Source organism: Oncorhynchus masou, chromosome 1 (assembly GCF_036934945.1).
Source record: "Oncorhynchus masou masou isolate Uvic2021 chromosome 1, UVic_Omas_1.1, whole genome shotgun sequence".
Classification (NCBI taxonomy): Eukaryota; Metazoa; Chordata; class Actinopteri; order Salmoniformes; family Salmonidae; genus Oncorhynchus; species Oncorhynchus masou.
Window position 1 is genome coordinate 80,392,044 of NC_088212.1, and position 16,644 is coordinate 80,408,687.

The window sequence follows — 16,644 nt, forward strand, 5'->3', positions numbered from 1 at the left end:
AGACCCCTTCACTTTTTCCACATTTTGTTATGTTACAGCCTTATTTTCAAATTTATTAAACCCACCCCTTATCTGCACATAATGACAAAGCAAAAACAGGTTTCTAGAAAATGTTGCAAATGTATTAAAAATAAAAAACAGAAATACCATTTTCACATAAGTATTCAGACCCTTTGCTATGAAACTGGAAATTGAGCTCAGGTGCATCCTGTTTCCATTGATCATCCTTGTGATGTTTCTACAACTTGATTGCTCTACCTGTGGTAAAATCAATTGATTGGACATGATTTGGAAAAGCACACACACACCTGTCTATATAAGGTCCCACAGTTGACAGTGCATGTCAGAGCAAAAACTAAACAATAAGGTCGAAGCAATTGTTCGTAGAGCTCAGAGACAGGATTGTGTCAAGGCACAGATCTGGGGAAGGGTACCAAAATTTCTCTGCAGCATTTAATGTTCCCAAGAACACAGTGGCCTCCATTGGGCTTAAATTTAAGAAATTTGGAACCACCAAGAATCTTCCTAGAGCTGGCCATGCGACCAAACTGAGCAATCGGAGGAGAGGGGCATTGGTCAGGGAGGGGACCAAGAACTCAATGGTCACTCTGACACAGCTCCAGAGTTCCTCTGTGGAGAATGGAGAAACTTCCAGAAGGACAACCAGCTCTGCAGCACTCCACCAATCAGGCCTTTATGGTAGTGACCAGACGGAATCCACTCCTCAGTAAAAGGCACATGACAGCCCATTTGGAGTTTGCCAAAAGGCAGCTAAAGACTCAGACCATGAGAAACAAGATTCTCTGGTCTGATGAAACCAAGATTTAACTATTAGGCCTGAATGCTAAGCGTCACGACTGGAGGAAACCTGGCACCATCCCTACGGTGAAGCAGGGTGGTGGCAGCATCATGCTGTGGGGATGTTTTTCAGTGGCAGGGACTGGGAGACTAGTCAGGATTGAGGCAAAGATAAACAGAACAAAGTACAGAGAGATTCTTGTTGAAAACCTGCTCCAGAGAACTCAGGTCCTCAAACTGGGGCGAAGTGGCCCAGAATGTCCTTAAGTGGCCCAGCCAGGGCCCAAACTTAAACCTGATTGAACATCTCTGGAGAGACCTGTAAATAGCTGTGCAGCAACGCTCCCCATCATACCTGACAGAGCTTGAGAAGATCTGCAGAGAAGAATGGGAGAAACTCCCCAAATACAGGTGTGCCAAGCTTGTAGCTGTAACGACGTTCTTCGTTTGTCGAAAGAGAGTCGGACCGAAATGCAGCGTGTTGGTTACTCATGTTTATTAATAGAACAAACGACGATACATGAAAAAACAAAAACAACAAACGGAACGTGAAAAACCTATACAGCCTGTCTGGTGAACACTAAACACAGAGACAGGAACAATCACCCACGAAATACAAAGTGAAACCCAGGCTTCCTAAATACGGTTCCCAATCAGAGACAACGAGAATCACCTGACCCTGTGAATATATAAATATATATAAATAAGTATATATATACAGTATATGGGGCAGCAGGGTAGCCTAGTGGTTAGAGCGTTGGACTAGTAACCTGAAGGTTGTGAGTTCAAATCCCCTAGCTGACAAGGTACAAATCTGTCGTTCTGCCCCTGAACAGGCAGTTAACCCACTGTTCCCAAGCCGTCATTGAAAATAAGAATTTGTTCTTAACTGACTTGCCTGGTAAAATAAAATAAAAATATATATATATTCACACTACCGGTCAAAAGTTTTAGAACACGTACTCATTCAAAGGGTTTTTCTGTATTTTCCTATTATCTACATTGTAGAATAATAGTGAAGAAATCAAAACTATGAAATAATAGTTTAATAATGGAATCATGTAGTAACCAAAAAAAGTGTTAAACAAATCAAAATATATTTTATATTTGAGATTCTTCAAATAACCGGTTCCCAATCAGAGACAACGAGAATCACCTGATATATTCACAGGGTCAGGTGATTCTCGTTGTCTCTGATTGGGAACCGGTTATTTGAAGAATCTCAAATATAAAATATATTTTGATTTGCCTTGATGACAGCTTTGTACACGCTTGGCATTCTATCAACCAGCTTCATGAGGTAGTCACCTGGAATGCATTTCAATTAACAGGTGTGCCTTCTTTAAAAGTTAATTTGTGGAATTTGAGCCAATCAGTTGTGTTGTGACAAGGTAGAACATAGTATACAGAACCCTATCCCTATTTGGTAAAATACCAAGTCCATATTATGGCAAGAACAGCTCAAATAAGAAAAGAGAAACAACAGTCCATCATTACTTTACTACATGAAGGTCAGTCAATACGGACATTTCAAGAACTTTGAACGTTTCTTCAAGTGGAGTCGCAAAAAACATCAAGCTCTATGATGAAACTGGCTCTCATAAGGACCACCACAGGAAAGGAAGACCCAGAGTTACCTCTGCTGCAGAGGATAAATTCATTAGTTACCAGCCTCAGATTGCAGCCCAAATAAATGTTTCACAGAGTTCAAGTAACAGACACATCTCAACATCAACTGTTCAGAGGAGACTGTGAATCTGTTTTTCATAGTCGAATTGCTGCAAAGAAACCACTACTGAAGGTCACCAATAATAAGAAGAGACTTGCTTGGGCCACGAAACACAAGCAATGGATATTAGACCGGTGGAAATCTGTCCTTTGTTCTGCAGTCCAAATGGGAGATTTTTGGTTCCAACCGCCGTGTCTTTATGAGACGAGGTGTGGGTGAACACATGACCTCTGCATGTGTGATTCCCATCATAAAGCATGGAGGAGGTGCGATGGTGCTTTGCTGATGACTGTCTGGGATTTATTTAGAATTCAAGGCACACTTAATCAGCATGGCTACCACAGCATTCTGCAGCGATACGCCATCCCATCTGGTTTGTACTGAGCGGGACTATCATTTGTTTTTCAACAGGACAATGACCCAATGCAACTCCAGACTGTGTAAGGGCTATTTTTACCAAGGAGAGTAATGAAGTGCTGCATCAGATGACCTGGCCTTCACAATCATCCGACCTCAACCCAATTGAGATGGTTTGGGATGAGTTGGACCGCAGTGTGAAGGAAAAGCAGCCAACAAGCTCTCAGCATATGTGGGAACTCCTTCAACTGTTGGAAAAGCATTCCAGGTGAAGTTGGTTGAGAGAATGCCAGGAGTGTGCAAATCTGTCATCAAGGCAAAGGGTGGCTACTTTGAAGAATCTCAAAATATATTTTGATTTGTTTAACTTTTGGGGGGTATTACATGATTCCATGTTATTTCATAGTTGTATTCACTATTACTCTACAATGTAGAAAATAGTAAAAAGAAACACCCTTGAGTAAGTGTTCTAAATCTTTTGACCGGAAGTGTATATAAATAAAAATAAACTAACCTTCCCTGTGGCAATTAAAAAATCATATCCCTCCCCCAAAGTAGTTTTACAAACCTCCCCAATTTTGGACCACCCCACCCTAGTCAATTTCAAATGGTCCCTTGTCAATGCATATCGTCTTTGCCAATGCATTGTTCTTCTCAGACCATTTGAAATAGAATTATAGAGCCACTTCTCAGGAACAGACTTTATTTCACGAGGACAGGCCTTACATGGCTGAGATCTCAGTACGTGATGGGAAAGGTTAAAACGGCCACTCCTTAGGTGTTTGGTGCCGTTGTAGACTGTCTTAATTCTTAAAGTCAACAAGTTGTCAAATATCTAAAGATGGTGCTCAATTGGCGTGACATTTTCAGGGCTGATGTAGAACAAAGATGATTCAAATCAAAGTACAAACGTAATTAATGCAAATTAGCCAGTACAGAATACATAATTACAGTAATTTAAGCCCAATAATTGAAGGTAGGGTGGTCATATTATTAACAAAGATTATTGCTTTTTCAATTTAAAAACTATTTCTGAAATGACCCCCACAGCCTAACATACACAACACTTCTCACCAAGTCTGAACCCTAAGACAGAAACCTACTCGTCTAATAACATAGCTTACGTCTAAGGTAGGCCTACACACGAGTTGGGTTACATTGGATTGTTATTTTTGGTGTTGAGGAAAAACTGCAGAAAATAATTAGCCTAGGCACAGAAGAGTGAGTTGCCTGACATAGGACACATTTTCAACACACTGGTATTTAGCCATGATTTTATTGATTGTAGGGCTGTAGCCACTGAATTCTGGTGGTTTTTATTTGAAAGATTAAAACCGTCAATCACAAAATTCACTGTGGGTACAATACAGCCAATGAAAGAGCTAAACTACATTAAAAGCACAACTTCAGCTAAATATATAAACTAACAAAACATCAACAATTTGATAGAAAACAATGTGCAACAATAGCAAAGGCAGCTTGCAGAAAAAACAACCAAACAACTTATTTTGGTCTATTCTAAGCATGTGTTCTGGGCCCATATCATTAAACATTTTAGAGTAGGAGTGCTGATCTACGATCAGTTGAGCCTTCCAGGTCAAAATTAATAAGAGGGAGGTTACCTGATCCTAGATCAGGACTCTTACTCAGATGTTTTGTGAACAATGGCCCAGGTTTCTCCTCTCAGGCAGCGAACACATACAGGCATCCTGCTCTCAGTCGGTGAAGACGTACAGCCGCCCGGAGGCGTTACCCCCCAGTAGAGCGTTCCTGGTGGGGTGGAAGGCTGTGACTGAGAGCACGGTGGTCATCTCTGGGTCCTGGAAGGAGTGCTGGAGCTGCCCACTCTCATGGAACACCTGGATAGAAAAGAATATACATTACTGTCCCAGAGGAGAAAATTGTCTTGGACACAGTGCCCCTGTATACAAAATATATGAAACGTTACCCATACCATGCATAGCCACATAATCCATAACTTGTACACTGACCTTACACATTCTGTTAGGGGAATAGTAACACGACCTCAGATCTTACTTATTGTTGTTGAGGTTCGATGATAGACGTGGGAACAAAGGAGTGCTTATACCTGGACTCTGCGAGGCCGCTGCATGCTGCCCACAACGAAGCAGTCGTCCCTCTTGGGGTCCCACGTCGCCTGCAGCTTGGACAGCCAGCGCCCTGTGTACAAGTTCTGTCTGCAAAGAGGGACAAAGGAAATGGATTCGTCAACATTATCCAAAGACACTATTACAAATACTTTGGATTTGCTGGCTGATGTCTACTGGTATAAAGCACACATACTAGAACACCGGCATTGGAGAGGAAACCAATGCAAACAGAGGTTGCAGGATCTTTCCACAATGTTTTTTTATTTCATCTTTATTTTGCCATGAGAGATAAAAACTTTCTCAAGAGAGACCTGGTCAGTTTCTCTTTCTAAATGTGATAGTATAATGAATTTACTGGATGGAGGTCAGTAGCGGAGCTCTGGAGGTTAGTTCCGAGGTGTCATAAATCCTGAAAAACAAAGTATATTTAATTGCTAAACATTTCATGTTTCAAGTATTGGACATAAGCAAATTATTTATTTGAACTTCAGTCATTTTTTAAACATTTTTTATCTCTTTACATATTTTAATGTACTAACATCTTATGGTGGCATGCAGACTCACCTGATGTTGTTGTCTAGGCAGGTGGTCACTACTCTGTTGCCAGTGCCAGGAGAGAAGTAGGCACTTGAGATGCTCTTTGAGTGACCATAGAGCTGGGAGACTGGCTCTCTCGATGACACCTTCAAACATCGAGCATCGTAAATGCTCACAATACTAGAGAAAAATCAAAACATCAATATCAGTTTTAGCAACATAAAAGATCAATGAAATAGAAAGTGGATTTCCTTAATAGGACTATACTTTAAGTAATCATTTTGCAAACTTGACAAAATACATAAATCAACTTATTAAACCATAGGATTGTCTCAAGGCTTGTATAGAGATTACTTGCCATAATGACATGGGTCGACCTGATTGGCTGACATATTGCACATCAAAGCACTGATTCCCATTTTGTACCTGTTCTCAGCCACCATGATGTACTGCTTCTGAACAGGGTGGACGTGAACACAGCGAACCGTCTTGGTATCCAGGCTATGGAGGGACTCATGAGAGGTTCTGAGTAAAACGAGACAGACCAACATTAATAAGGCATTAGCAATAAGCTTTTGACTTCTACAGACAGAAAATCAAAATGACATTACTTTACCCTGGAGTCCGCCTGTCAACGATGGCAACGTCTCCGTACCAGTCCCCGGTGACCAGCGTCGAACAGTCATGTGACAGGAAGTCAAAGGTTCTCAAGCCATCCTTGATCCGATACACCTAGTTGGAGAAAGGACAGAGATAACGTAACAAAGACCAAACAGGCAATCTAAAGTCTGATATGTGTGTTCAATTCCCACTGGGTCACATATGAAAATAAATGCCCTCACCGTTTTATGTTGCTTTGGAAAAGCTTGCTAAATGCCATATATTATCATCACTGTATTATGCATGGTACCTCATCAAAAACGGCTTTCTCCACATCTGTGCTCCGTAGCGTCCCGTCGTAGCTGAGGGTCAAAAGGTCTGTAGGATGTGACCTGGAGAAGGCCATGCAGGCCACCGGCTGGACGTGTGGCTCAAATAGCAGCACGCCCTCATCCCCCATATCAGAGTCCTGAGGAAACAAACAGCAGCACGCCGTTGTCGTATTCACAACAACTGGGAACTCGGAAATATCCGACTTCAGCACGTTCAAAACAACTGGGATTTTTTTTTTTTTTTTTGAACGGTCATCCAACTCAGGCCACTTTCTAGAGCTCCGACCTGAAGATCACTGATGTCATGATTTGACGTTTTATTTTTCTGAATTTCCAGTTGTTTTGAACACAGCAAGAGTCCTGAGGAAACAACAAATGGCAGCACGACATCACCCATACCAGATTCCTGAAAGAACAACAAAACCCAAATAAGCCCAGTCACACATAAACTCTACGGCATCCAGTTTCACTGTATGTACTCACGAGGTTCCACAGCCCCACTCCACCCAACTTGTCCCCAGCAGCCATGAGCAGATGACTGCTACACGGGTGGAAGGCAACAGAGAAGATACGACTCTTCACCACCTTAGCTACTCCTCCAATCTCACTCAGCGCCATGCTCTTCAGAGTACTACGGTACCTGGAAACATACCCAATGTAATGTCAGCCTGGCACAGGTTAGGGTTTTACACATCTATACATTCAAATCAATACAGGATGTCCATCAAATACTACAAATATATACATTTGTCACAGAACATTAAGAAAAAAGGCCTAATTCCTTAACATTCAAAATGAAACTCACTCTCCCAGACCCAACTCCTCCTTTTCTTCTTTGATTAAAACCTGTGTAATAAAATGAAACTGTAAAAGAACAGCAAAGCTGCAAACAGTTATGCTGAACATAGGACTGAAGAGTTAGCCTGGTCCCAGATCTGTTTGTGCGGTCTTGCCAAATGTTATGGTCATTTTCATGCCAAATGAGTTGGCTAGATCACACAAACAGATCTGGGACCGTGCTAGAGAAAAGTAGGTCATGGTGAACAAATGTGCAACCTCTGTCCACAGTTTGAGAAGTTCAGGTGGCAGTGAACTATCCTCCTCCATGTTGATTGGCTCCATACTAATGGGACCCTCTGGCTTCCTGGCACGTTCAAACTTTAGCAAATACACATCAACACAAACAAACCATTATCATGAGAAATAAACTAGCGTTTTTTTTAACCTTTATTTTACTAGGCAAGTCAGTTAAGAACAAATTCTTATTTTCAATGACGGCCTAGGAACAGTGGGTTAACTGCCTGTTCAGGGGCAGAACGACAGATTTTGTAACTTGTCAGCTCGGGGATTTGAACTTGCAACCTTTCGGTTACTAGTCCAATGCTCTAACCACTAGGCTACACTGCCGTTTCAAGACTAAAATGGAACAAATGTGAGAAGTAGGCTTTTCTGTGTAGTGAAGTACAATTTCTTAACATAAGAGCATATCCTAATGGTCAGTTAGTACGTCGCATTTTGCTATTGGTCAGTCACTTACTCGTTCGACTTCATAATAAATCCTGTGTGGTTCCGGGGGCAGGGGGAGTCGCTCTGCTTCCTTCTTCTGGATTCTCAAGGACTTGGTGCGAGGAGGCAGTATCTCTGTCCAGGCTACCTTACTGTAGCAAGCCAAGACATTAGTTACATTGTGTTAGAAACAGAAACGAGTCACACTGACATTCTCTATCCAAGCTGGCCATAATAAATACATTCTGTATGCCATACGTTACAGAAGCTCATATGGCCTACATACACAGGAAACATTGAAGTAAATATTTTCAGTACAGATGTTGAATCTGTCATTACTTGTTCTGTCTCTTGAGACCTCGCTGTGTGTTTTCTGGTTTCAAATCCTGCTTGGCCTATTGAGGAAACAATAATATATGTTATTCATTTCACCACACAAGGAGTTTCAGTAAAATATGCATAAGTAGATGCCATTTAAACTCTGTTCTTCAACAAACTAACCTCAAGCAGTTTTATGGAGGACAGGAACACTTGGTTTTGTCTGATATTTTCCAACCGTTCCAATTCATATATCGATAGACTTCCAGGTTGTATCTGAAATGTAAAAACAAAGAGTAAAGTGAGATCACCAACAGGATTGTATTCATTCGTGCAGTTTTCAAATGTCTCCTCTTGGATCCACAGAGGTTTCACAGTATTGTTATAACCCTGAACTAGCTCACCTGATCGCCTAAACTGAGCAGCTAACCGATCGCTGCAGCTGTACATAGTCTATCGGTAAATAGCCCACCCAATTTTACCTACCTTATCCCCATACTGTTTATTTATTTACTTTTCTGCTCTTTTGCACACCAATTCCTCTACCTATACATGACCATCTGATCATTTATCACTCCAGTGTTAATCTGCAAAATTGTAATTATTCGCCTACCTCCTCATGCCTTTTGCACACAATGTATATAGACTCTTCTTTTTTTCTACTGTGTTATTGACTTGTTAATTGTTTACTCCATGTGTAACTCTGTGTTGTCTGTTCACACTGCTATGCTTTATCTTGGCCAGGTCGCAGTTGCAAATGAGAACTTGTTCTCAACTAGCCTACCTGGTTAAATAAAGGTGAAATAAAAAATACAAATAAACAAGGGTCGTGTCCTCTGCTCAGATGTTGATGATGTACGTCACAACGCCTGGATCGGTATTTTACATATCAGCTGACCACATAATATGTTGTTATAGCTATCTGGTGTCTGACGGCAGCCGATGACGTGGCACACAACCATTGGTTCATGCATGCAATGTCTGAGCAGGGGAACATGACCATTGGCTTGATCATTTGTTGACAAGTTGAACCAGGTGTGCCAGCCCAGAAATAGTTCAAATACGTGGAATACCTGGAGGTCGCCGAGGAGATGTTTGAAAACCTCTGCATTAGTCCAAATGTAACATATGAACCTGGGTCTACCACGGGAGAAACCAACATCTTGACCATTAGTCCAGGAGGAAATTCTCCATTGGCACTAGAACCGACTGATTTTGAAGTCGCATGTGGGGCTACCTATCACGTGACCATGAGCAACCATGACCGACTCGAGTCCGCTACAGTCACCCCCTTTGATCTCCTGCCCCACGACAGATCGGGCCCCCAGTTGGGGATAAGAGCCATTAGACCAAGAGGAAATACCCCATTGGCCTGAAGACTGAAATAGATTGAAGTCGCAGGCAGGGACTACCCATCACGTGACCTTGAGCAACCATGACCGACTCATGTCCTTTACACATACGCCATAGCAAACGTTTCGCAACGGAAAAGAAAAACAAGCATTTTTCATTGGACAACTTGAGGTAGTCTCTCCCTGTTTCAATACTATGCAATCAGTTCTCTTTCGTTTGGTGCCTAATGAAACATGACACCTAGGTTATTTGGCCTAAATACTGTGTGTAATGAACACTTACATCCTTGTCTTCCTTCTCGTCTTTGACTTTTTCAATTCTTTCTTCCACTTTCAAAGGAAGTGTTTTTCTCTGAGACAAATTGCAATTAATTGTGAAGTACTAGCATTGCCCAGTTATAGCCCATAATACACACAATTGAGACAAACGTTCATGCATACATACATTCACTGAACTTGCACTTTGGAATTGCGTCATGGATCAGTGGTCATCATATGGGTGGACACACTTACCTTTCTTTTCGTTCCTTGATTTTCTTTGAAGCTGGGATTTGGTACCAGTACTTCATCTGGGGTGAATTTCTTGGGTTTGCACCCGTCTTTTGCTGAATGGAGTACAGGGACACCATTCACGGTGTTCGCTGGCTTCATTTCCTGCAATTAATGTTGGGATGCATTTCAATTTGGTAATGACTTAAACAGGTTTATAATTTATCATAAACTTAGCACAGTGGTATCTTCAGCTAGATAGCTCCGACAATGCTGGAAGTCCGGGGAAGAATGCTAGTTAGGTGCCCAAGGAAACTTCAGGTGCACATGGGCCGGGAATTTACAATACTACCGTAATGTGACAGCATAAAAAGTCATCTCAGAACCCGGAAACATATCTCGCATGAGCGCTAGCAGAGACGAAGATGGGGCATCACTAGCTTCTATAACCACAAAGTTATCACATCTGCCCATTTCTACAATTTATCTTCTTAAAATTTGATTTTAAACCTAACCTTAACCATGGACTGCTAACCTCATACCTAACCTTAAATTAATGACTGAAAGCACATTTTTTGTAGCCAATTTTGAATGTGGCTGTGGATCCTGACTGGAATCTAACTTTGTGGCTAAAGAAGCTAGTGGATACCACGGATGGGCGAATAGATGGTCGTCAGTAGTTACTACAGCCACAAAGGTCAATTCACCATCATTTCAGGTCATTTAATGCTTAAAAACAAAACACATATGAATAAGATATTCGGCTACAGAATTGCTATTTCTTATCGATCTCTACAGTTTACATCCAAAAACAAATTATGTGAAATGACGTAAACAAATACTGAGTTACTGGCTAACTGCACTGGCTAGCATAGCTAACGAACTAGCTACTGTCGCTGCGCACTTGACATCGATGAACCACCAAAGGCAAACCCCATTTCTGTTACAAATTGAGTAAAGGGCAGGTAGATGGTTTTTCGTGCCCAAAGTCGACCTTTAAAATCTTATTTTAAACCTAACATTAGCAGCAATGCTAACATTAAATTAAAAACAAAAAGCGAAAGATCATCTTTGGCGCTAGTCAGCTGCTTCTCGATGTCTGTTGAGGAGAGATAAGTTAGATAAGACAACGCATGCTGGTTTTAGTGGTTATGGTACATTACAACCTACCATTTCATTGATCTCCACTCACCCAGGACACCAGTCCATGCATAACTAACCCACTGTTTGTACAATTAAGTTATGATTGCTTGTCACTAACTAACGTTTGCGTCTATGAATGGGGTAAGATATACTGTAGCGCCTTTTAACAATATATTCGAATGTAACCACTGAAAACATACTGAGAAGGGTTTGCAATAGATAGCTAGCTATATATTAGCTCTTGCAAACCCTTCTCTGTGTGTAGTGTTTTCAGCCGTTACATTCGCCCACTGTTGGCTACATCCAAACTACAATGCGGATGTTCTGTTTTAATGTTTAGAAACTTCAATAATCTTAGCTCAAAATGGTTTTCGGAACATATGCTCCTTATCTTTCGTGAAGCGAGAAAGCGTCTTTCATGGAAAATACACACCTTACTGTAGCAGTTTGGAACAGATCCACTAGCTGTGTGCCTGTAGTTGACAAACTACACGTCCCCCCCAGTTAAACTTGAACACGAGATAGTTAATTAGAACAGGTGGCCACCTGTGTCGTCCATATCGGAGTCGGTGCAGCCAGTTGGTTTCTCCACGCATCGCGCCGACAGAAACAAACATCTTTCTGGTAAGAAGAGGGGCGGGGGCGTATGCCTTATGGCTGGCTAACGAGACGTGGTGTGATCACAGAAACATACAGGAACTCAAATCCTTCTGTTCACCTGATTTAGAATTCCTCACAATCAAATGTCGACAGCATTATCTACCAAGAGAATTCTCTTTGATTATAATCACAGCCGTATATATTCACCCCCAAGCAGACACATCGATGGCTCTGAACGAACTTTATTTGACTCTTTGCAAACTGGAATCCATACATCCTGAGGCTGCATTCATTGTAGCTGGGGATTTTAACAAGGCTAATCTGAAAACAAGACTCCCTAAATTGTATCAGCATATCGATTGCGCAACCAGGGCTGGCAAAACCTTGGATCATTGTTATTCTAACTTCCGCGACGCATATAAGGCCCTGCCCCGCCCTCCTTTCGGAAAAGCTGACCACGACTCCATTTTGTTGATCCCTGCCTACAGACAGAAACTAAAACAAGAAGCTCCCACGCTGAGGTCTGTCCAACGCTGGTCCGACCAAGCTGATTCCACACTCCAAGACTGCTTCCATCACGTGGACTGGGATATGTTTCGTATTGCGTCAGACAACAACATTGATGAATACGCTGATTTGGTGTGCGAGTTCATTAGAACGAGCGTTGAAGATGTCATTCCCATAGCAACGATTAAAACATTCCCAAACCAGAAACCGTGGATTGATGGCAGCATTCGCGTGAAACTGAAAGCGCGAACCACTGCTTTTAATCAGGGCAAAGTGACTGGTAACATGACCGAATACAAACAGTGCAGCTATTCCCTCCGCAAGGAAATCAGACAAGCTAAGCGTCAGTATAGAGACAAAGTAGAATCTCAATTCAACGGCTCAGACACAAGAGGTATGTGGCAGGGTCTACAGTCAATCACGGATTACAAAAAGAAAACCAGCCCAATCACGGACCAGGATGTCTTGCTCCCAGTCAGACTAAATAACTTTTCTGCCCACTTTGAGAACAATACAGTGCCACTAACACGGCCTGCAACGAAAACATGCGGACTCTCCTTCACTGCAGCCGAGGTGAGTAAAACATTTCAACGTGTTAACCCTCGCAAGGCTGCAGGCCCAGACGGCATCCCCAGCCGCGCCCTCAGAGCATGCGCAGACCAGCTGGCGGGTGTGTTTACGGACATATTCAATCAATCCCTATCTCAGTCTGCTGTTCCCACATGCTTCAAGAGGGCCACCATTGTTCCTGTTCCCAAGAAAGCTAAGGTAACTGAGCTAAACGACTACCGCCCCGTAGCACTCACTTCCGTCATCATGAAGTGCTTTGAGAGACAAGTCAAGGACCATATCACCTCCACCCTATCTGACACCCTAGACCCACTCCAATTTGTTTACCACGCAAATAGGTCCACAGACGATGCAATCTCAACCACACTGCCCTAACCCATCTGGACAAGAGGAATACCTATGTGAGAATGCTGTTTATCGACTACAGCTCGGCATTGAACACCATAGTACCCTCCAAGCTCGTCATCAAGCTCGAGACCCTGGGTCTCGACCCCGCCCTGTGCAACTGGGTACTGGACTTCCTGACGGGCCGCCCCCAGGTGGTGAGGGTAGGCAACAACATCTCCACCCCGCTGATCCTCAACACTGGGGCCCCACAAGGGTGCGTTCTGAGCCCTCTCCTGTACACCCTGTTCACCCACGACTGCGTGGCCACGCACGCCTCCAACTCAATCATCAAGTTTGCGGACGACACAACAGTGGTAGGCTTGATTACCAACAACGACGAGACGGCCTACAGGGAGGAGGTGAGGGCCCTCGGAGTGTGGTGTCAGGAAAATAACCTCACACTCAACGTCAACAAAACTAAGGAGATGATTGTGGACTTCAGGAAACAGCAGAGGGAACACCCCCCTATCCACATCGATGGAACAGTAGTGGAGAGGGTAGTAAGTTTTAAGTTCCTCGGCATACACATCACAGACAAACTGAATTGGTCCACCCACACAGACAGCATCGTGAAGAAGGCGCAACTGCGCCTCTTCAACCTCAGGAGGCTGAAGAAATTCGGCTTGTCACCAAAAGCACTCACAAACTTCTACAGATGCACAATCGAGAGCATCCTGGCGGGCTGTATCACCGCCTGGTACGTCAACTGCTCCGCCCACAACCGTAAGGCTCTCCAGAGGGTAGTGAGGTCTGCACAACGCATCACAGGGGGCAAACTACCTGCCCTCCAGGACACCTACACCACCCGATGTTACAGGAAGGCCATAAAGATCATCAAGGACAACAACCACCCGAGCCACTGCCTGTTCACCCCGCTATCATACAGAAGGCGAGGTCAGTACAGGTGCATCAAAGCTGGGACCGAGAGACTGAAAAACAGCTTCTATCTCAAGGCCATCAGACTGTTAAACAGCAACCACTAACATTGAGTGGCTGCTGTCAACACACTGACTCAACTCCAGCCACTTTATTAATGGGAATTGATGGGAAATTATGTATATCACTAGCCACTTTAAACAATGCTACCTAAATATAATGTTTACATACCCTACATTATTCATCTCATATGTATACGTATATACTGTACTCTATATCATCTACTGCATCTTTATGTAATACATGTATCACTAGCCACTTTAACTATGCCACTTTGTTTACATACTCATATGTATATACTGCACTCGATACCATCTACTGTATCTTGCCTACGCTGCTCTGTACCATCACTCATTCATATATCTTTATGTACATATTCTTTATCCCCTTACACTTGTGTATAAGACAGTAGTTTTGGAATTGTTAGTTAGATTACTTGTTGGTTATTACTGCATTGTCAGAACTGGAAGCACAAGCATTTCGCTACACTCGCATTAACATCTGCTAACCATGTGTATGTGACAAATCAAATTTGATTTTGATTTGATGTAACATGGACATATGGCTGTGTGGGAACACTAACCCTTTGAAGGCGTGTTATAATTTAAATTGTATTATAAAAAAATTTTCTTGCCGATATGAAATATACGTTCCTTGTGTTTTCAAAAACGTGCCCCAAGCTATGAGCTAATGTTTAGAGCAAGTGCTGGGCTCTTAACAAAACACCCCCTGTCTGAAGATACTACTGTCATCAATATTCGCTAAATCAGTTACCTCTGAATGGGGTAGCTAGCTGTATCAGTAGCTAAGTAGGTTTAACATTGACCTAGGTATTTGACAAAAGCAATATGTCGCAACAAAAAAAGTGTAATGGAAACGGAAGATGGGAGACATTATCTAAACATTACATTTTTATCCATTGGACTGGGGTGGATTTTTAATCTGTCAAACTTTCTTTATTGCAACAGATCTGATGGAAGCCGTGTTTTTCCTGCCTTTGCTTTTCTGTTTGGCTGTTTGGCTAGATTTACCATCCAATTATTTCAGATCTACATGAGTGCAAGTTTCACCATGGCACGGACCATTGGCGATACGTTGGCACATGAGATGTATTAGAATATGGCAAATATTAGTCAATTATTGCATTCTATCCATGCTGGCTTTTGCGGGCTACCTGCAGTTGTGTAAAGTACTTAAGTAAAAATAAATTTAAAGTAGTTTGGGGTATCTGTACTTAACTATTTGTATTTTTGGCAACTTTTACCTAACTACATTCCTAAAGAAAAGGTGTACTTTTTACTCCATACATTTTCCCTGACACCCAAAAGTACTCGTTACATTTTAACAGGAAAATGGTCAAATTCACACATCAAATGAACATCCCTGGTCATCCACTCTGGTCTGGCAGACTCACTAAACACAAATGCTACGTTTGTAAATTGTGTGAGTGTGCCCTTGGGTATCCGTCAATAAAGGTTGAAGTAGAAATGATTTATACATTTACTATTTATACTTCAGTACATCTTAGCAATTACATTTACTTTTGACACTTAAGTATATTTAAAACCAAATACTTTGACTTTCACTTGGGTCATTTTCTATTAAGGTATATTTGCTTTTACTCAAGTATGACAATTGAGTACTTTTTCCACCACTGGCTACCTGGGACATGAAACAGATAGAGATGGGAGGTCATGCAGGCTGTCTGCGCAATTTGCCTAAATGGGCAATGGAAACGCTTCAAAAACTACATTTTTATTCGACAGACGTGACGTCATTACGTTCAGCTGTTTTCGTCGACACCCTTGCAGGCAATTGTCGCATCTATTTTCTACACGAACTCTAAATGTTAACAAAAAATATCACTGGACAAGTTAATGGAAACATAACTTGTGACTCACTAGCAATATTTAATGGGTAGTTGTATATGGATAGTTCTATGCAATGGTCCTTAATCTTACCTGCAATATGTAGTACAATTTCACAAACGCGTTCGGAAGATTTGGTTCTTCCGAAACCACCAGGCAAACCGAGTCGCAGATATTTAGCTTGCAAGCTAGGTCCGAAAAGCTGTTTGTTCTCTTGAATAACCTAGTTGATGTAACCTGCACCACAGGATAAACCCTTTCCCGCCACGATGGTGTTTCGTAACAAACCCCTCCCCTTTGTTGTGTAAGATACTTCACAGCAGCTGATTGGTTACTATATTTTTTTATAACAGAGAAGACACATCGATTGGGGCACATTTGTTTATAACAAATTAACCAGGGATCATTATAATTTTGCTTTTCATGTGCCAATGGCTTTGGGGTATAGCTCTTAGGAATATATATATATATATATATATATATATATATATATATATATATATA

At 42.0% G+C, this 16,644-nt stretch overlaps 1 protein-coding gene across 3 annotated transcripts; it reads right to left on the reverse strand.

Annotated features, from left to right (window-relative positions):
* Positions 1-4,141: 4,141 nt before the first annotated feature.
* Positions 4,142-16,577, reverse strand: LOC135551517 (WD repeat-containing protein 76-like). 3 transcript variants are annotated; one of them, XM_064982725.1, is made up of 16 exons: positions 16,234-16,577; positions 10,154-10,294; positions 9,924-9,992; positions 8,472-8,564; positions 8,310-8,365; positions 8,002-8,122; positions 7,521-7,622; positions 7,270-7,310; positions 6,948-7,104; positions 6,443-6,601; positions 6,149-6,264; positions 5,959-6,057; positions 5,560-5,712; positions 5,351-5,404; positions 4,974-5,082; positions 4,142-4,743 (listed from the first exon to the last, which is right to left on the reverse strand). In XM_064982725.1, the coding sequence occupies exons 1-16, from the start codon at positions 16,516-16,518 to the stop codon at positions 4,600-4,602; spliced, it is 1,899 nt and encodes a 632-aa protein (XP_064838797.1). In that variant the 5' UTR covers positions 16,519-16,577; the 3' UTR covers positions 4,142-4,599. The 3 variants fall into 3 exon arrangements, with proteins under 3 accessions (XP_064838797.1, XP_064838804.1, XP_064838809.1); XM_064982732.1 differs by lacking the exon at positions 9,924-9,992; XM_064982737.1 differs by lacking the exons at positions 4,142-4,743; positions 4,974-5,082 and having other exon boundaries at positions 5,560-5,678.
* Positions 16,578-16,644: the final 67 nt, after the last annotated feature.

Excerpts from the sequence above, each read along its gene's own strand:
- LOC135551517 (XM_064982725.1), bottom strand. The coding sequence starts at position 16,518 with ATGTGCCCCAATCGATGTGTCTTCTCTGTTATAAAAAAATATAGTAAC. Across the intron at positions 8,123-8,309 it reads GGTCTCAAGAGACAGAACAA|TAAGGTAGCCTGGACAGAGA; the intron begins GTAATGACAGAT and ends GGCTTGCTACAG. Across the intron at positions 7,623-8,001 it reads TTTATTATGAAGTCGAACGA|TTTGAACGTGCCAGGAAGCC; the intron begins GTAAGTGACTGA and ends TATTTGCTAAAG.